We start from the raw sequence: 15,389 nt of genomic DNA on the forward strand, positions 1-15,389 counted from the left end.
ACTCTGACTGATTTGTCTTTGTGACCTGCCTATGATTACAACACTTAAGAGGCGAGCCATGAATGGTATGGGAGAGTGTTTACTCGCTGGGAGACAATAAGCAGAATTGTGAATCATACACCAGTGTGGAATACAGACAACAACAATAACAGCAGCGACAACACAAAACTGTATGGAAATCAAAAGCTGTTTGAAAGTGAATCACAGTAGAGCCACAGAACGGCAAGCAGATGGGATAAACACTGATGTACGCACAGGATATCATCCAGTCAGGGAGGAGCGGAGACCTACGCATTTCTCTGCCAAGGCTCGATGTACTCGAGACCCAGATGGGCAAAGATGTCCCTTTCAGTCGTAGCTGCCAGGAACTCTTTCTAGAGAGAGGACAAACAAACAGAAAGTCAGTGACTTTTGCAGGAATTTGTCTCAGTGACAGCAGTCCAAATCCATAAATTCTCAATTTTAAGCTTTACTACTCCTAAAAATGTTTGTGTCTTGTACTCAGAGCCTTAAATGTGCTTGTATTTGGACTCCTCTCTCTACTGCAAGCTGTCAATATCAATTTAGGATTGTATTCACCCAGTCCATGCCAAGGCTCAACCATGCTGAGACTGTGGAGATTTACATTGGACCGTCTACCTCCCTTCCAACCCATAAACACACTAACCTTGCTCTAAGTGATTGCACTCTTCAGTAGATGAGTATTTTCCCTGACAAATCACGACAGGGCTATTAACTGCTGGCCGTCTACCAACGCCACGTGATGGGCTATGTCTCTATAAGAGCGGTGACGAGGCCTGACTCACCTTGGGAGCGAGACAGCCTGGAGAGAGAGAGGGCTGTGATTCTGACACATCCTGCCTTCAAGTGCTAAACTGGACCTGACACGCTGCGAAGAGATGGCTGAAAAACCAAGAGTACGTCGACTCCCACTGCCAGCCAAAGGCAGAGATAACTGAGAGCAACTAGTTGGCAGCCAGGAGAGGGGAAAACACTACGAGGCACGTCTCCCAGCTTACTGGCTTGTTATTTATAATGCGAATGACAGGTTAGCCGGTGGGGAGATTTGGGTACACACTGCATGAAGCTCTGTTCATATCACACCTCTTTAATTCTCATTCTAGCCGAATTTGGAGTAAATAAGTTGGGACTTATTTCTTTATTGGCCACCAGTTCTATTGGTTAAGGTAACAAAGCCGACTGTTTTGCCAGATCATCTTAGCCTCTTTATCTGGAATTAAAAGTGAAAGTGCATTCGAAAGGGTCTTAAAAATCATCCATTGCACAGGAAAGCAGCGTGCACTACGGTAATGCAGTAAGTCATCCTGTTTTCACCTCTGTTTTCGCTTCCAAATAAGCTTGGCTACACGGGGGTGTCTTAGCTCTAATCTAACACACCACAAATACCTGCATATGAGTGGATAGAGGAGGGTTTTAGTGTTATGATGATGGAGTGCTGTCAAAGATGTATTATGGATTTTGTTATTTTTAATTTTTATGGAATTAATATATTTTACATGCATATCTTTTGATGTTATTGTGTAATATAAACAGGAAGCATAAGGTTGCCATGGAGACATTAGTTAACATAGCCTTACATTTGTGTTCTACAATTTGGCAAGTCTGCACCCTAAAAAGTATTGCTGCAAAAACAGTTTTTGTTTACACTCTGCTACATGCAATGAAGTAATCGTGTTGCAGTCGGCTCCTCACCATGATTTCTTAAATATCATGTAAATGGGAACCCTGGTTTCTGTAATCTGAGTATGGGATTAGAAAACCTAGTTTCCCCTGTAGATTTCTCCTTGAGGATGCCGACTGTTGCTGTGCCGTATAGAAACTTGGGTTGCCTTGGCCTTTTGCAAGTACACAAGCATGACAAAAGAGTGGATGAAAGGGGAGATCATTACATTAACACACGTTTATGTAGAAGTCAGAACTGTCCTCCTCCAAAACACAGTTGTATAGATCGTGCTTGCAAGCAGCTATTACGACCTATTTCTGTTTATTGTTAGATGACCTCTAGTGGCCGTATTAGTTATGACGGGAGAAAAGTCAAGTGATGTAGCATAAAGAGTGACAAACTTCACACAGGGACGAGGTCAAGGTGAAAGGATGGATCGTGCACAGGACCTCCCCTAGGAGACCGTTGTTCGTGTCCCGTGTGAAACTGCAAGTCAACACTGACTTGTTTTAACTTACGTAGGAAAGTTAACTTACAGAACGTACTTAACTTACATCATGCATGTAACGTAATTTACATATGTAGCTTAATTTGCATAACTGCCGTACTTATTTGAACCCAAATCATGATCTTTTCCTAAACCTAACCAAGATTAGTAATCATTTTACTGCAGTGTATACAGAGAGTGTGACACACATTCTCTGGTTACCTGTGTAACCTGGTTTCTCTGAGTAACCTGCTAACTTGAGTGCAAGTAAACACACTGACTTATGAAAACATGCTGATTATATGTCTGTGTTTCAATTTGACTGGGTTATGACTCTGAAAAGACGGGGTACACGTTTTGATGCAAACCGCGCAAATCAGGTTCAGAGGGTAAAACCTGTATTTACAGTCTGACTACAAAAATAAGACCTCAGTTGCAATAACCCATTATTTCCTTCAAGGTCCACTTGTGAAAATATGTTGACTCTGGGATGAGATGAATATCTGAGGTCAGTTCTGTTTCTGTCTCTCATTTTCTCTTGTGCATAAAAACATTTAATCAGCTGTCCAGAGAAATATTATCACTCTTTCACAAAGAAGAGTGTTAGTGAAACGGTATTCTATTTAACTGAGACTATCCAGAGCCCCATTAAGTAGTCCACCACTGCCTGTGTTTCTCACTGTGCTCATAACCCTGAGCACATTTACTACTCTAACCCCTCAAAACGCATGAAAGGCACACACATCGCAGCAATTTATGATGCAGCAAGCTATGCTGTATTAAACATACAGGTGATAAAAAGTGGAGGCAGGGATGGAGGAGCATGGAAAGAAAACAAAGAACAGAGCCTGCTGGATAAGGCTGATGTGATTTGGAGTAAATCCACATTTCTACGAACACATGGCAGGGCTTATTCAAAGGAAACAGAGGACAACTCAGGAGATCCAACTAAAGGAGAAAACACAGGGTTCAGATGAGATTCTCACATTACCAATTTAACCATTGTCCTGGATCAAGGGTAAAGCCCTCTCTCCGCTGCCCTGTCCACTTTCCTCAGTTCCTACAATCCTTACATGCCCTCAGGGAGATGCTGCTTTATTTACTTTGCACAACACAGTGTGGCCTCTCTGAGAGCTAAATCCACAAAACTTATGTACCTCTGAGTTCTTCCCTTTAGGCATACACAGGGAAACTGTGGCTGCAATGGCAAAAGCAGCACAGATTCCAGAGCTTTTTAGTCGTTCAAAAGGAGCTTTGAGTTAAAGAACAGAGCAGCGGTTAATTAGAAGGAGAGGTTATCTGTCTGAGACACTCAGGTTCTCAGTGACTGGCAAGCCATCAGCACCACAAGCCAAAATGAAAGCCGTGTGTGTTACTGCGAGCCAGTGTCCTTGACTTAATAAGCTGCTAATCAGCTACATGTTTCTCTGTCCGCCACGTAATGACATCCCTCGTGGACATGAACACATATCAGTTCCTCCAAAACATCTGCCCCTTCTCTGCTGCCCGTCATCCTCTCTGCCACCCGGCCCACCACTTGATGGATGGAGCTGATGGACATGGCTGCCTGCCCGGCTCCAGCCCGACTCAACTGACACATCAAAGAGAGAGAGGGAGACAGAGAGACAAGGAGACAGAGGGAAAACCTGGATAGCTGTCCAGCGCTACCCTGCCAGCAAACATGTGAAGGACAGAAGCACAGTGGAAGCTCAATATCAACCCAAATGAGCAGAACCACCGAAAAACAAAAAAACAAAAACATATTGGCCCAATGTCTGAATATACACATCATAAAAAATAATACTGGAATACAATGAAATCAACGTATCCTTTATTATGAATATGATTTGTACTTCAAGTTGTCAAGTTTTTTATCTTTGGCTATGTCTGACATGAAGTCTTGTGACATGAATGTCCTGCTGAGTGTTCACTAATCTCATCAAATGAACTTACTGAAGAAGCATACTGAGCATATTTTCCTGTTTTCACCCCCAACATGTCAAATATGGCAGCCCGGTCAGTGGCCTTACGCTTCACACTATGATGCTGTTGGCACCCCTCCAGGATTCTGTTTGATGTGCCATCGAAGGTGATGCAGTGTAAAGAGCAAAAAAAGCCCACACATGGAAGAGGCGGGGGTGGTTGCAAGGGTCAAACAAAGAACTTCCACACAGGAGACCGAGAATCATGTCTGGTGTGAAACCATAAATGAACACTGATCTATTTTTAAGTTAAGTTACGTAACTGAAGTTGTGTATGACGAGTCGGGAGTGGTAACATGTCCCATGTTCCCGTTCACTGTATATTGGTTAACATCCTCCTCAGAGTCTTCTGAGTCTTCTAACAAAAGCTACAAAGGAAACTCGCTCTATGCATGTGAAGACGCACTTATTTTCTCCAATTAGAATGCAAACTATGTTAAACTTACATAGGACTGATACTCTCAGTAAGGAAACCAAGAATGGCTGTGCTTGAAGTTATTTCATTTAATGGCATTATCTGGAGATCACAAGGTAACTATGTCAAGTTAAAATGTCAAATCAAGGTGTCAGTGCGTCAGACTGTTCATCAATGGTGGTCTAACACAGGCAGAAATGGCATTACATTCAGATGAACTCTTGTCATTTAAGCCCCGCTGTGCCATCAAATGAACCAAACACTCGTTTCCAAGCTCTTCATAATTATCCTGTGATCTCAAGAAAACAAAAGTCATTTTCCCGTGATAAATTATCTCATCTCAGGAAAACTGCCCTTTGTTTTCCCGAGATAAGATAAATTAACGCATTATCATGAGAAAACGAGATAACGAAATAATTAACTCATGATCTCAAGATAAAAGATCATTGCAAGCATGGCCATTCAAGGCTTCCATATTGCAGAACCTGGATCCTTGAATTAATTCTTCCAACATTGCAACCCAATGCAGATCACTGATAGCAAACAGGCTCAAAGGTTGTCATATAGCAGTACAGAACTGACCCTGCATACTTTGAATGAATAAATCTATTCAGCTTAATAGCAAAGTGTGTTTTTAAGTTGAGCTAATTTAATAATTCTCTAATAGAGATTTTCATTTTAACACTAGATCAAATTATCAGTTAAAATTCTTAACAAGCAACAAAGCTATGCTATGTGACGGATCATCTTACTGTATATAACACAAAAAACTTAAGTATTAAACAGAAAGAAATGTCTTCAACACAGTGAGACAACAGAAGCCAGAAGTCTGCTCAGAGAACCAGGCTAAAGGTCATGTGGAGAAGTATGCAAAACACAACTTGAAATACATGCAAATGCACTTACGCAGAACCCTCTGGTAGGAAAATGTACCTGAACAAAAGCCTCGGTAAGAGTGCTGTCATCTCACTTTCAGAAGTGACTGTCTGCTTGGCCACAGGAGCGGTGACCGCGTGTCAGCCACTCGAGTATTGAGGTCAGACTGAATGGCAGATGCACATAAAGCCTTCAGAAGCCTCAATATGTTGTATTTTCACAGCTGTAATGGCGAGAGGAACATATTCAGAGTATTTTATGTCTGAGGACACCTGCCTTTTATACAAAGAGTCCAAAGTACACCTCCATCAGAGCAGGCACACTCAAAGGCAGAAAGAAATGTAAGTGTCAGGCTATCAGATCAGCTAATGTTGTGTCTCCTTTTTTCATTTGGACTTTCTTCTTCTCACTGACGGTTAGAAATAGATTTCTTTATTGCCAAGAGATCAAGAAAAAATCCTCTGATTGCCTTTAAGTTAATTTATCTTTATTGCAGCACACAGGAAAGGGCTGACAGGGGCAGAAAAAGTGGGAAGTCGATTATGCCCCTGTGTCTTCCTCCTGCAATGATCTGCCGCACACCCACACTTCCCCTGTGCTCAGGTCTGCAAGAGCTCAGTTCACAGGACAGCCGGAGCAACCAGATAGGGCACAGACACCTCACTAATCACACCAGCAATTAGTGCAAGCATCATAAAGCACCGCTGCCTATAAAACAGCTATTGAGTTTAGTGTTATCGTCATTACCTATCCTTCCCCAGCTTGCTAATCAGCCCATGCACTGGGCAGAGAGGCAGACGGGTTGCAAATAATAAATTCCTAATCAGAAACAATGGCATCCTCGCTCGGCGTCCCTCGTGTTATGGTTCTTTGCTCCCGTGGAGGAATAAACATTTGCAAATCAAAGTTATTTAGTTGATTAGGCTGCCCAAAAATAAAGAACAGATACAGCAATGGGTCTGAGAGAAGTGTCATAACAGCTTATATTGTTGCCAAAGTTGCCAAACTTTGACATTGACATGACAATTGATGACATATTTCTTTAGTATGTGATGGTGCCTGTTAGAGCTGTGGCTTCTTGCTCGCCATGAATACCATGTTCTCTGGTATGTGTCTCACTCAGCTCCATATAGTTAACACTGATATACTGTATGCACTATATACATTACATGGTATAAGGTCATGTCACACAAGTTGAATTAATTAAGAAGAAGAGACGAAGTAGCCACTTATAGTGTCATTAGATTAAAAAACTGTACGATACAGATATATTATATGGATAAGACAGACATTTTCCAAATTAAAAATACTTTACCTCTAATTAAAGCAAAAAATGTATCGTTTGAAAGGAGAAATAGAGCATTCATTCTCTTACATACTGCACTGAAAGGGGAGAAGCAACAGAATGCACTGTTCTTCATTTCTGTACACCCTTTACAGCAACAGCCTTACTTGGTCTGGTATCACCAATATGTTATTATGGCTAACGTTAGCTGCTGGGGGTAACAGCAAATGTGTGTTAATATTACAGGTTGCATAATCATGAGGCAGCAAAACAAATTATCGAGGATAAAGAAGTCAGGCAATAAGCTTCCCTTTTCCATCATTCTGTGAACAACCTTGGTGTGATTTTATGCTGCACATGGAGTCCACAGAGAGCAGGGCACAGTGAGGCTGAAAGGAGTTTGTCTCTGAGAAGTTGGAGGTGTTCATCTAACAGCGCACTGTGGCTGCTCCAACAATAGTTCAAACTGACCGGCGATAAGAAAATGCACAAAATTAACATTGTCTTGTTTTGCAGATGCATTTTTGATGAAGTACAAATTTCACTGACAAACACACGCCATTTCCTGCAACTACTTCATAAGAAAATTCAACTCAAATGCTTTCAATGTGAAGCTGCAGCAGCAGGAAGTGTTCAGTTTGCATTATGAGTAACTTAATCCAGCATTTTTTCCAGGAATGTCAAGACCAACATCCAGTTTGGAATACTGCAAATATTCAAAACATTCACCAGTGCTCCATATGCTCAATCACCATTGTGACTCATCTGGTGATAGTGAGACATTTTAAAGGAAAATCTTCAAGATTGTTACTTTATCAGCAGCTTTTTAGACTCTGTTTTGTGCTGACCTCCAGTTGTTGAATTTCTCACCGTGCTGTAGAGATGCAGACATGCACTCTCAGAGTGTGTCAGTCCAGCATGACAACACTGTTGGGTGTGGTTACGGGTGCAACAGAGAATGTCTGACCACACCCAACCAACAAAAGGCTGTTTGACTTGGGTTTGAATATCATATATAATGTCTTAATCATGGACTTTCTGCACATTCTCAACTGCAGTTTGACACGCCAACAAATATGTTATTTACTGAAATGATGATGTTTGATGACATTAACATTTCTATCAATCCAACAACATAAATCCACCATTACTATATCTTCTCCAAACTCCACAATACAGACAGATATAATGATGATTAGTGAAAGAGGCATTAAAAGAATCCTCTTTAAGTTTATTTATTAATTAGTGTTATTATTCCCCCTGACATACAGCGTGTCATCATGGACTGGTGTCCTTGCATTCATTTGCCCATCTTCATCCTGAAGTTAATCACTGAAGTTTTGAGGCATCTGTGTATATGTGTCCCACAGTCGTACGAAGTTCTCTCTAATCTGTGGAGCCTGTAATTGTAGCCTCAGTCTTCCTCATATGGACCCAAACAGAGCACTCTTATAATGATAACAATAAATTAACTTTCTCTGCTCCACTGAAGCCCATAAATAATTAATTGGTTTGTTGAAGAGGGGCTGGTTTTGCATGACCAATTTGCTTCCTGCTCCAGACAGTGTGATCGGATACTGCTGCCTCAGCACTCCTTTCATTCTGCTCAATTAAAATGGCACATTGGCAGAATATGAGCTTTGTTTGGTTATTTTAATGACACATTTTAAAACCGATATGAGCCAGGATCTTCTGAGTCATTTGACCGGTCACACCACTGGAGAAGCATGTGAACATGAACATTAGAAATGCAGGCTGTGACCAAAAACATGCAACTTAACGACTAAGAGTTTAAGTAGGTTGTTTTTCCCATTTTTGGAGACACCTTTGACACCCAGAAGTCAGTTAGAAGTAAGCTGTCAGTAGTGGCAACTCACTTTTAAACTTGCACAAGACTGTAATATATGTCAGGATTTTAATTGCCTTTGCCTATAAATATGACCAATAGATCATGTGGAACCTGTTTTATGTTGAAAATGGTAGTGGGAGTAATATTAGTAGCAGTAGCATCAAAATACTGTTGAAATGATACAAAACAGTAAATGACCAAAAGCTTTTGGCCACTTTTTTGGTGTCCGCCTGCACTGTGCAGCTCATCTCTTCCTAGCTGGGGCAGAGTACACTGTGCATATTCCCTGGCCAAAATTCCACTTTCCAGTTTCAGATTTCTGTTCCAAGATTTTTATGACCTTCATCAAGGAACTTTGTTGGTCTGTTTGTCAGCAGGATTACAGAGAAACTACTGGCCTGATTTTCATGAAGTTTGGTGGAAGGGTGTAGCACGGGCCAAGGAAGAACCCATTACATTTTGGAGCGCATCCCAATCACTTGGCAGATACACACATTATTTTTCGCTTGTTAACACTGCAAGACAAGCCATTTGGCATTGGTGGATTAAATGCCATAAATCTTAAAATCCAGTTGTTCAATACTGACAAAACATAGCCGATTGTAGAAACACTATAAATCCACATCAAATCACAAACCACATTCGCAGGTACCAGTAATCCTCTGAAGTAGCCCACACATGTAGTAACTCAAACTTCATACAGAGAGCAGCCGTTATGGAAATAACATCATGAACATATATGTTCATGATGTTATTTGATATTTGATTTGATATGTGCGTGATAATAAAGTGTTTTCACAAGTATGTTAAGTATGTGAAATAGCTCCAATTTAGAAGTACATAATAAATCCACAGAGATGATGTTGAGGCTTCAGCTTTGCACAACTATATTTTGACAATTTTGACAAAATTCTAATAGTTTCGGAAATATATGCAGACATATATAGTGGTTGTGCTTGCAGATTTGCATATCATAAAAGAGTGGACTACTGGCCTTGGCAGAGGTCTGCATCCTCCGAGTGCCCTCCTAGTTAAATAATGTATTCTTTTTAGTTACAATGCAAGAAATCATGGACTGCAAGTCATTTATAATCAGAAGTCAGTTAGAAGTAATACCGGCTAAACAAAACTTTCACGTCCAGCCTCAGGAGGTCAGAAAAAAATGTGAATGTTTTCTACCCCAGAAGCATTCAAAACCGATTTCAAACTAGTGTTCAAAACTGAGAGACTTCTTGACTGAAATGGGTGAATGTCATCGTGTCGTCAGAGGGGGTGATCGCTGGCTGTTATCAACCCAAATCTCCGTGCTCCCACTGTCAGTGAATGCATTCAGTTTGATGGTGAGAGCACAACACATCTAAACCCATCTAAAAGGGCTCAAAGGTTCTATTTTTGTGACAGAGCATTGGTGGGCTTTGTGCTGGCATTTTTACCAGATGCACAGACGTCTTTTCTTGATGGCAGTCATTTTGTATTTTGGTAACTCACTGTTATAGTGAATGTCACATTGGAAAGCAAAAGGTGCAATATAGTGGTGTCAGTAATAACCGAGCAGTCCGACTGTAGGTAATTTCAGTGTCAGGCTGGTACGTGTGCTTACAGGGACACAGAGAGGAAGTAGTCATTTTCTGTTATTTTCATGGCAACCAAGTAGTGGCCATATCAAGAGGTCCCAAAACTTTTTTTCAGCTTTATCCTTGCTGGTTGTGCTTTTAATGATTATCATCCAACACAGAACTTCCAACATGTGTCATGATGCACAGAGTTAAAAGGCTGGCAAATATCATCCTTCTTCTTCAATATCACTGAACAGTTTCCTATTTTGCAAAATGGCTCTCCTAGGATCCAGGAACACATAGCCAAATGCTATCTCCTCTCATGGCAATTTAATTTCAGGTACCATATATTTACTTCAGAGTCCCATTGAGAGAGGCTTTTGTGGCAGAGAATCTTTTGAGGTGGATTTTTGCTCTGAACTGCTCTCTCCAGCATTAAATTGTCTGAGTGCGGTTACTCACAGCAGACTGCTTTTAAAAGCCAAGAAAAGAAGTGATCTGATTTGTCATGACTCATGTCACAGTCCACACTGGCTTATTAATGTATTCCTCCTAATCGCACCTTGAATCCAGCACAGTGTCACATCGGCCACAAGGTGACAAAAAATCAGTTGCCACATCCTGTGCGCCTGCAGAAATATCGCTGTGGATGAAATGCAGCCTCCTATCTTTGCTTTGCCCTCTCATATTTGGCCCAAACAAGCCGCAGTTGTTGGTTCTGCAAACAGGAGATGCATCGCCTCTGTGCAGGAGGGCTATGATCAACAGTGTTCAGAATAGCTCATGTTCAACCTTTCATGAACTGGGTACAGACTAAATCATCAACGGATGACATCAACTGACGACAGCATTGTGTAACAGTCATTTTCCTGTGAAACAGTCACATATTTAAAGAAATAAATAAATACCGTCAGCCTGACTAAATCCGGGTCCAGCTATAGTTCAATAAGTCAATAAAGTGCAGGCTGTATACGTCACAGATGCACCTAAACAGAACATGATTACTACTCAGAGTGGAAATTATATATAATTTTGCTGCTTTGAATATTTTCTTCAGTCCAGGTCAAAGATTTGTACACACTGACAGTGTGGTTTGATTGCTTTTTCTCACTGCATGGGAGACAGTCCCAGAAGTCTCCCACAGGAAAGCTAAAGGAGGAGCACGGTGATGATTCAGTGCAGTCACTTTAAAGAGCCCATGTTAAAGATTTTAAATCTGTACTGAACAGCTCTTGCAACATGACCTGATCTCATTTTCCTGGTATCCTACAGCAAAACCAGCCATGCCTTTAAGAGGGCACGGCTGCACAGAGACCACAGGATGGGCCTGAACCACCCCAGTGATTGTTCAATCGACTGTTCCTGTAAATAAATTATGGTGCAATCTGAAACGGGAGCCCTGGACGGGTGGGTTCCTGTGCCACCGCAGAGGTTGTGTCAATTAATGTTACATGACAAGCAGACACGGCCCAGCACTGGCCCTTCCTGAAACCTTCTGCCATTCACTTTCATCAATAATGGAGTACGATCTGTCTCCTGAGTGAGCTGACACCCTGGTTCAGCCCAGTCCACCCCCACCTCCAACATTCCCACCCCCCTTCATTATGGTGAACTCATTCCATCCATCCATCCATCCATCCATCCATTTTCTATGCTGCTTATCCCTTTTGGGGTCGCGGGGGGGCTGGAGCCTATCCCAGCTGTCAACGGGCGGGAGGCGGGGTACACCTTGGACCAGTCGCCAGCTGATCGCAGGCCAATCGTAGGGCATATATAACAAAAACAACCATTCACACTCACACCTAGAGGCAATTTAGAGTCATTTAGTTAACCTAATGAGCATGTTTTTGTTCTGTGGGAGGAAGCCGGAGTACCCGGAGAGAACCCACGCATGCACAGAAAGGCCCGACCCGGGAATCAAACCGGCAACCTTGTTGCTGTGAGGCACACGCACTACCTGCTGCGCCACAGTGCAGCCGTGAACTTATTCCTTCTCTTGTAATTCCAGACAAAAAAAAAAAAAAATTTAAAAAAGATTGCAGGTTGCAGGATCCGGTGGGATAATAGCCTGCAGTTGAATTCCGTTTTTTTTTTTTTTAATCATGCAAAACACAGGCTCAATAGAATCTATAAATACTTCCCATCCTTTTTTTTCACCCATTAAGCACCGGTAACAGGCACAGTGTGGGTGGATGGGAGGCTGGAGAAGTGGAGGCAGAGGTGCAGTGGGTGAGGTGACGATGATGAAATGGGTGACAGGGAGAAAGAGGGGGTGGTAGAATTCAAGTACAGTAAGTGAACAGATAATATCCATGTAATTATCCCAAATGTGCTTCTCTTTTCTTTTAGAAAATTTTATTCCCTTAAATGTGTCCATCACTCTTCTTTCCCCCCTCAATTCCCCTTAATTTCAGTCTATTTTTCAACAGTTCCACATTCCCTCCTCTATCATTACCCCCCTTCTGTCAGGCAATAGCTGTCAATATGATTTATCATTGATGTTAACTGATGTAGTTGTCCCACTGTGAAGGCTGATTAGATGACCATCCTGCTGATAAAGCCCCGCCAGGGATAACGGTCTGTGAGAATGCCAACAAAACCATCCTGTCTCTTTGTCTTCGTGTGTCACTCTATCTATCTTTCTCTATCTACCCCCTCTTTTATTATCATGACTGTTTACCATCCCTTAGCACATTCCCCCACACACCAGCCTCTTAAAGCTGCACATGGCAACATTTTTATGGAAACGTATACTTGTCCCGTTGACATAGATCACCAATTGGGGCTTAAAAAAAATGTCCCCCGTGATGTTGTAGATTTGCCCTATTTGCCCCAGAGAAAATGTGGTGTCAGGCATGAACAAGATCTTCTCCGCCTACAGAAGGTGATGAATTGAAACATAAGAGTCAAGAATCTGCTAAACAGCAGTAGGAAGCACTCTTTCCACAGAAAGTGGAAGTCAGCCCTGTTTTTTGCCTGTTTCATCCCTTTGTTATCATTTGCAATGAAGCATCACATGCTACCAGTTTATTGATGACATTTAATATGAATCTCAAGCAGTTTAAAACCGGCATGTAGCATGCAAAAATACAACTTTACTATTATTAGTCTGTATTTTTTGTAATTTTTATGTATTTTGTGGTGACATTATTTTTTGTTTGTAGTTCCTGTAGTTGGCACGCACTCTCTGGTCCCCTTTTTTAGGGGACCACCACCCCAATTTGTCACTTCCACGCAGTGTTGAAGAGACATGTCATCCAAGACAGCCCCTCAACACCCAGAGCCTTCAGCATTTCTGGACGGATCTCATCAATCCCCTGGGCTTTGCCACTGCGGAGTTGTTTAACTACCTCAGTGACTTCCACCAGGGTAATTGATGATGATCCCCCATCAGCTTCCAGCTCTGCCTCTACAATAGAGGGCGTATCGGTCTGATGCAGGAGTTTGTCAAAGTGCTCCTGCCACCGCCCGACTACCTCCTCCGTAGAGGTCAACAGTGTCCCATCCTTACTGTACACAGCTTGGATGGTTCCCCGTTTCCCCCTCCTGAGGTTCCGAACAGTTTTCCAGAAACACCTGGTTAGGGTAAGAAGCTCAGTCATCCGAGAGGGACTCAGGGTAGAGCCGCTGCTCCTTTGCGTTGAAAGGAGCCAGTTGAGGTGGTTCGGGCATCTGGTAAGGATGCCCCCTGGGCGCCTCCCCAGGGAGGTGTTCCAGGCACGTCCAGCTGGGAGGAGACCACGGGAAAGACCCAGGACTAGGTGGAGAGATTATATCTCCACACTGGCCTGTGAACGCCTTGGGATCCCCCAGTCAGAGCTGGTTAATGTGGCCCAGGAAAGGGAAGTTTGGGGTCCCCTGCTGAAGCTGTTGCCCCCGCAACCCGATCCCGGATAAGCGGTTGAAGATGAGATGAGATGAGATGAGATGAGATGAGATGAGATGAGATGAGATGAGATGAGATGAGATGAGATGAGATGTTTTTTATTCACTATTAACTTTTTTACAACATCCATTGGCCCAAACAGTGAATTTGTTCAGCTCTAGGACAGCATTGTTAGTTGTCATTGTCCATCCACCACTTTCATCCAGATGGAAGTCTGTGTTGTACAGACGTTCATGGTCCCCAGAAGATGACCTGTAACCTTTCCTCTAGAACTACCTAGAGGCTGACATTGTTGGTGTTAAGTGAAGCATCTCAACATTTGGATGGATTGCCATGACATCTCACCATCTTTCAGCTGGACTGGTACATGGTACTCTGGGAACCATGAATGCCTGAACCATCCCTGACTTTTCCCCGAGAGCAACTAATGGCGCATTTCCATCACACAGTTCCAGCTCTACTCGACTAGGTTCTACTCTACTCTACTTGGTTTGGTCTGGTGTTGGACATCGCAGACCAGTGACGACACTCTCCAGCCAATCAGTGGCAGACAGGCTGTGGACGTCACACATAGTATCACTTCTACTCGCTTGGAACCTCGCCAGAGCAGGTACTGAAAATACTATCAGGTACCAGGTACTATCCCTAATGGAAACACAAAACAACCAGGTAGAGTAGAGTCGAGTCGAGCCACGCTAGTGGAAATGCGGCATAAGAGGTTGACATTTGTCATTTTGAATGAAATGTCACAACAGCCATTGGATGGATTGTCGTAAAATTTGGTACACACACAAATGGAAAATAAAAGCTTCAGAACTTCTTAATCACAATTTTAAAATGCTAAATGTACTAAAAATATATCAAAATTCACATGAAACTCAAAGTGAAAAAATTGATGCACTATCATCACGCCAGTAAACCAACATGTAAACTGAATGCTGGAGGACCATTTATGAACTGGCTGTGTAATACTCGGCTGTACTCCATCACAGTGCTCCATTATTGCAGCAGCCCTCCCACTCCCCAATCATTCCCATTAACATCCCTTAATTGTTTCTCTGACCTCCATGCGGAACGAGCCAGTCACATGGCAACTGTATCCTAAAATGTATTGTCCATGTTTGCATTGTTCACCTGTCATGAGGGCTTCATCACTTGGGTGGTTGTAGTGAACAGGCTCCTTGTTCAAAGGGAGGAAGGGCAAGAAAACGGTTCTCACACATTTGTGCTCATGAATATCTTGATTTTTCAATGACAGTGTCATCACAAGGAAAGATGTGGACAAGTGATTTTAAATATCCAGCTCCTCTGGTGGCCAACAACAGCTTATTATTATTATTATTATTATTATTATTATTATTATTATTAT

At 42.3% G+C, this 15,389-nt stretch overlaps 1 protein-coding gene across 1 annotated transcript in view; it reads right to left on the reverse strand.

Moving 5' to 3' along the window:
- Nucleotides 1–279: 279 nt before the first annotated feature.
- The window catches only part of dntt (deoxynucleotidyltransferase, terminal), a 79,237-nt gene continuing 64,127 nt past the window's right edge, over nucleotides 280–15,389 (reverse strand). Inside the window, exon 11 of the mRNA XM_070978067.1 lies at nucleotides 280–374. Within this exon, the coding sequence (XP_070834168.1) occupies nucleotides 288–374 (87 nt within the window). The 3' untranslated portion in view covers nucleotides 280–287. The remainder of the gene's footprint in view (nucleotides 375–15,389) is intronic.

This window comes from Chaetodon trifascialis, chromosome 13, assembly GCF_039877785.1.
Source record: "Chaetodon trifascialis isolate fChaTrf1 chromosome 13, fChaTrf1.hap1, whole genome shotgun sequence".
NCBI lineage: Eukaryota > Metazoa > Chordata > Actinopteri > Chaetodontiformes > Chaetodontidae > Chaetodon > Chaetodon trifascialis.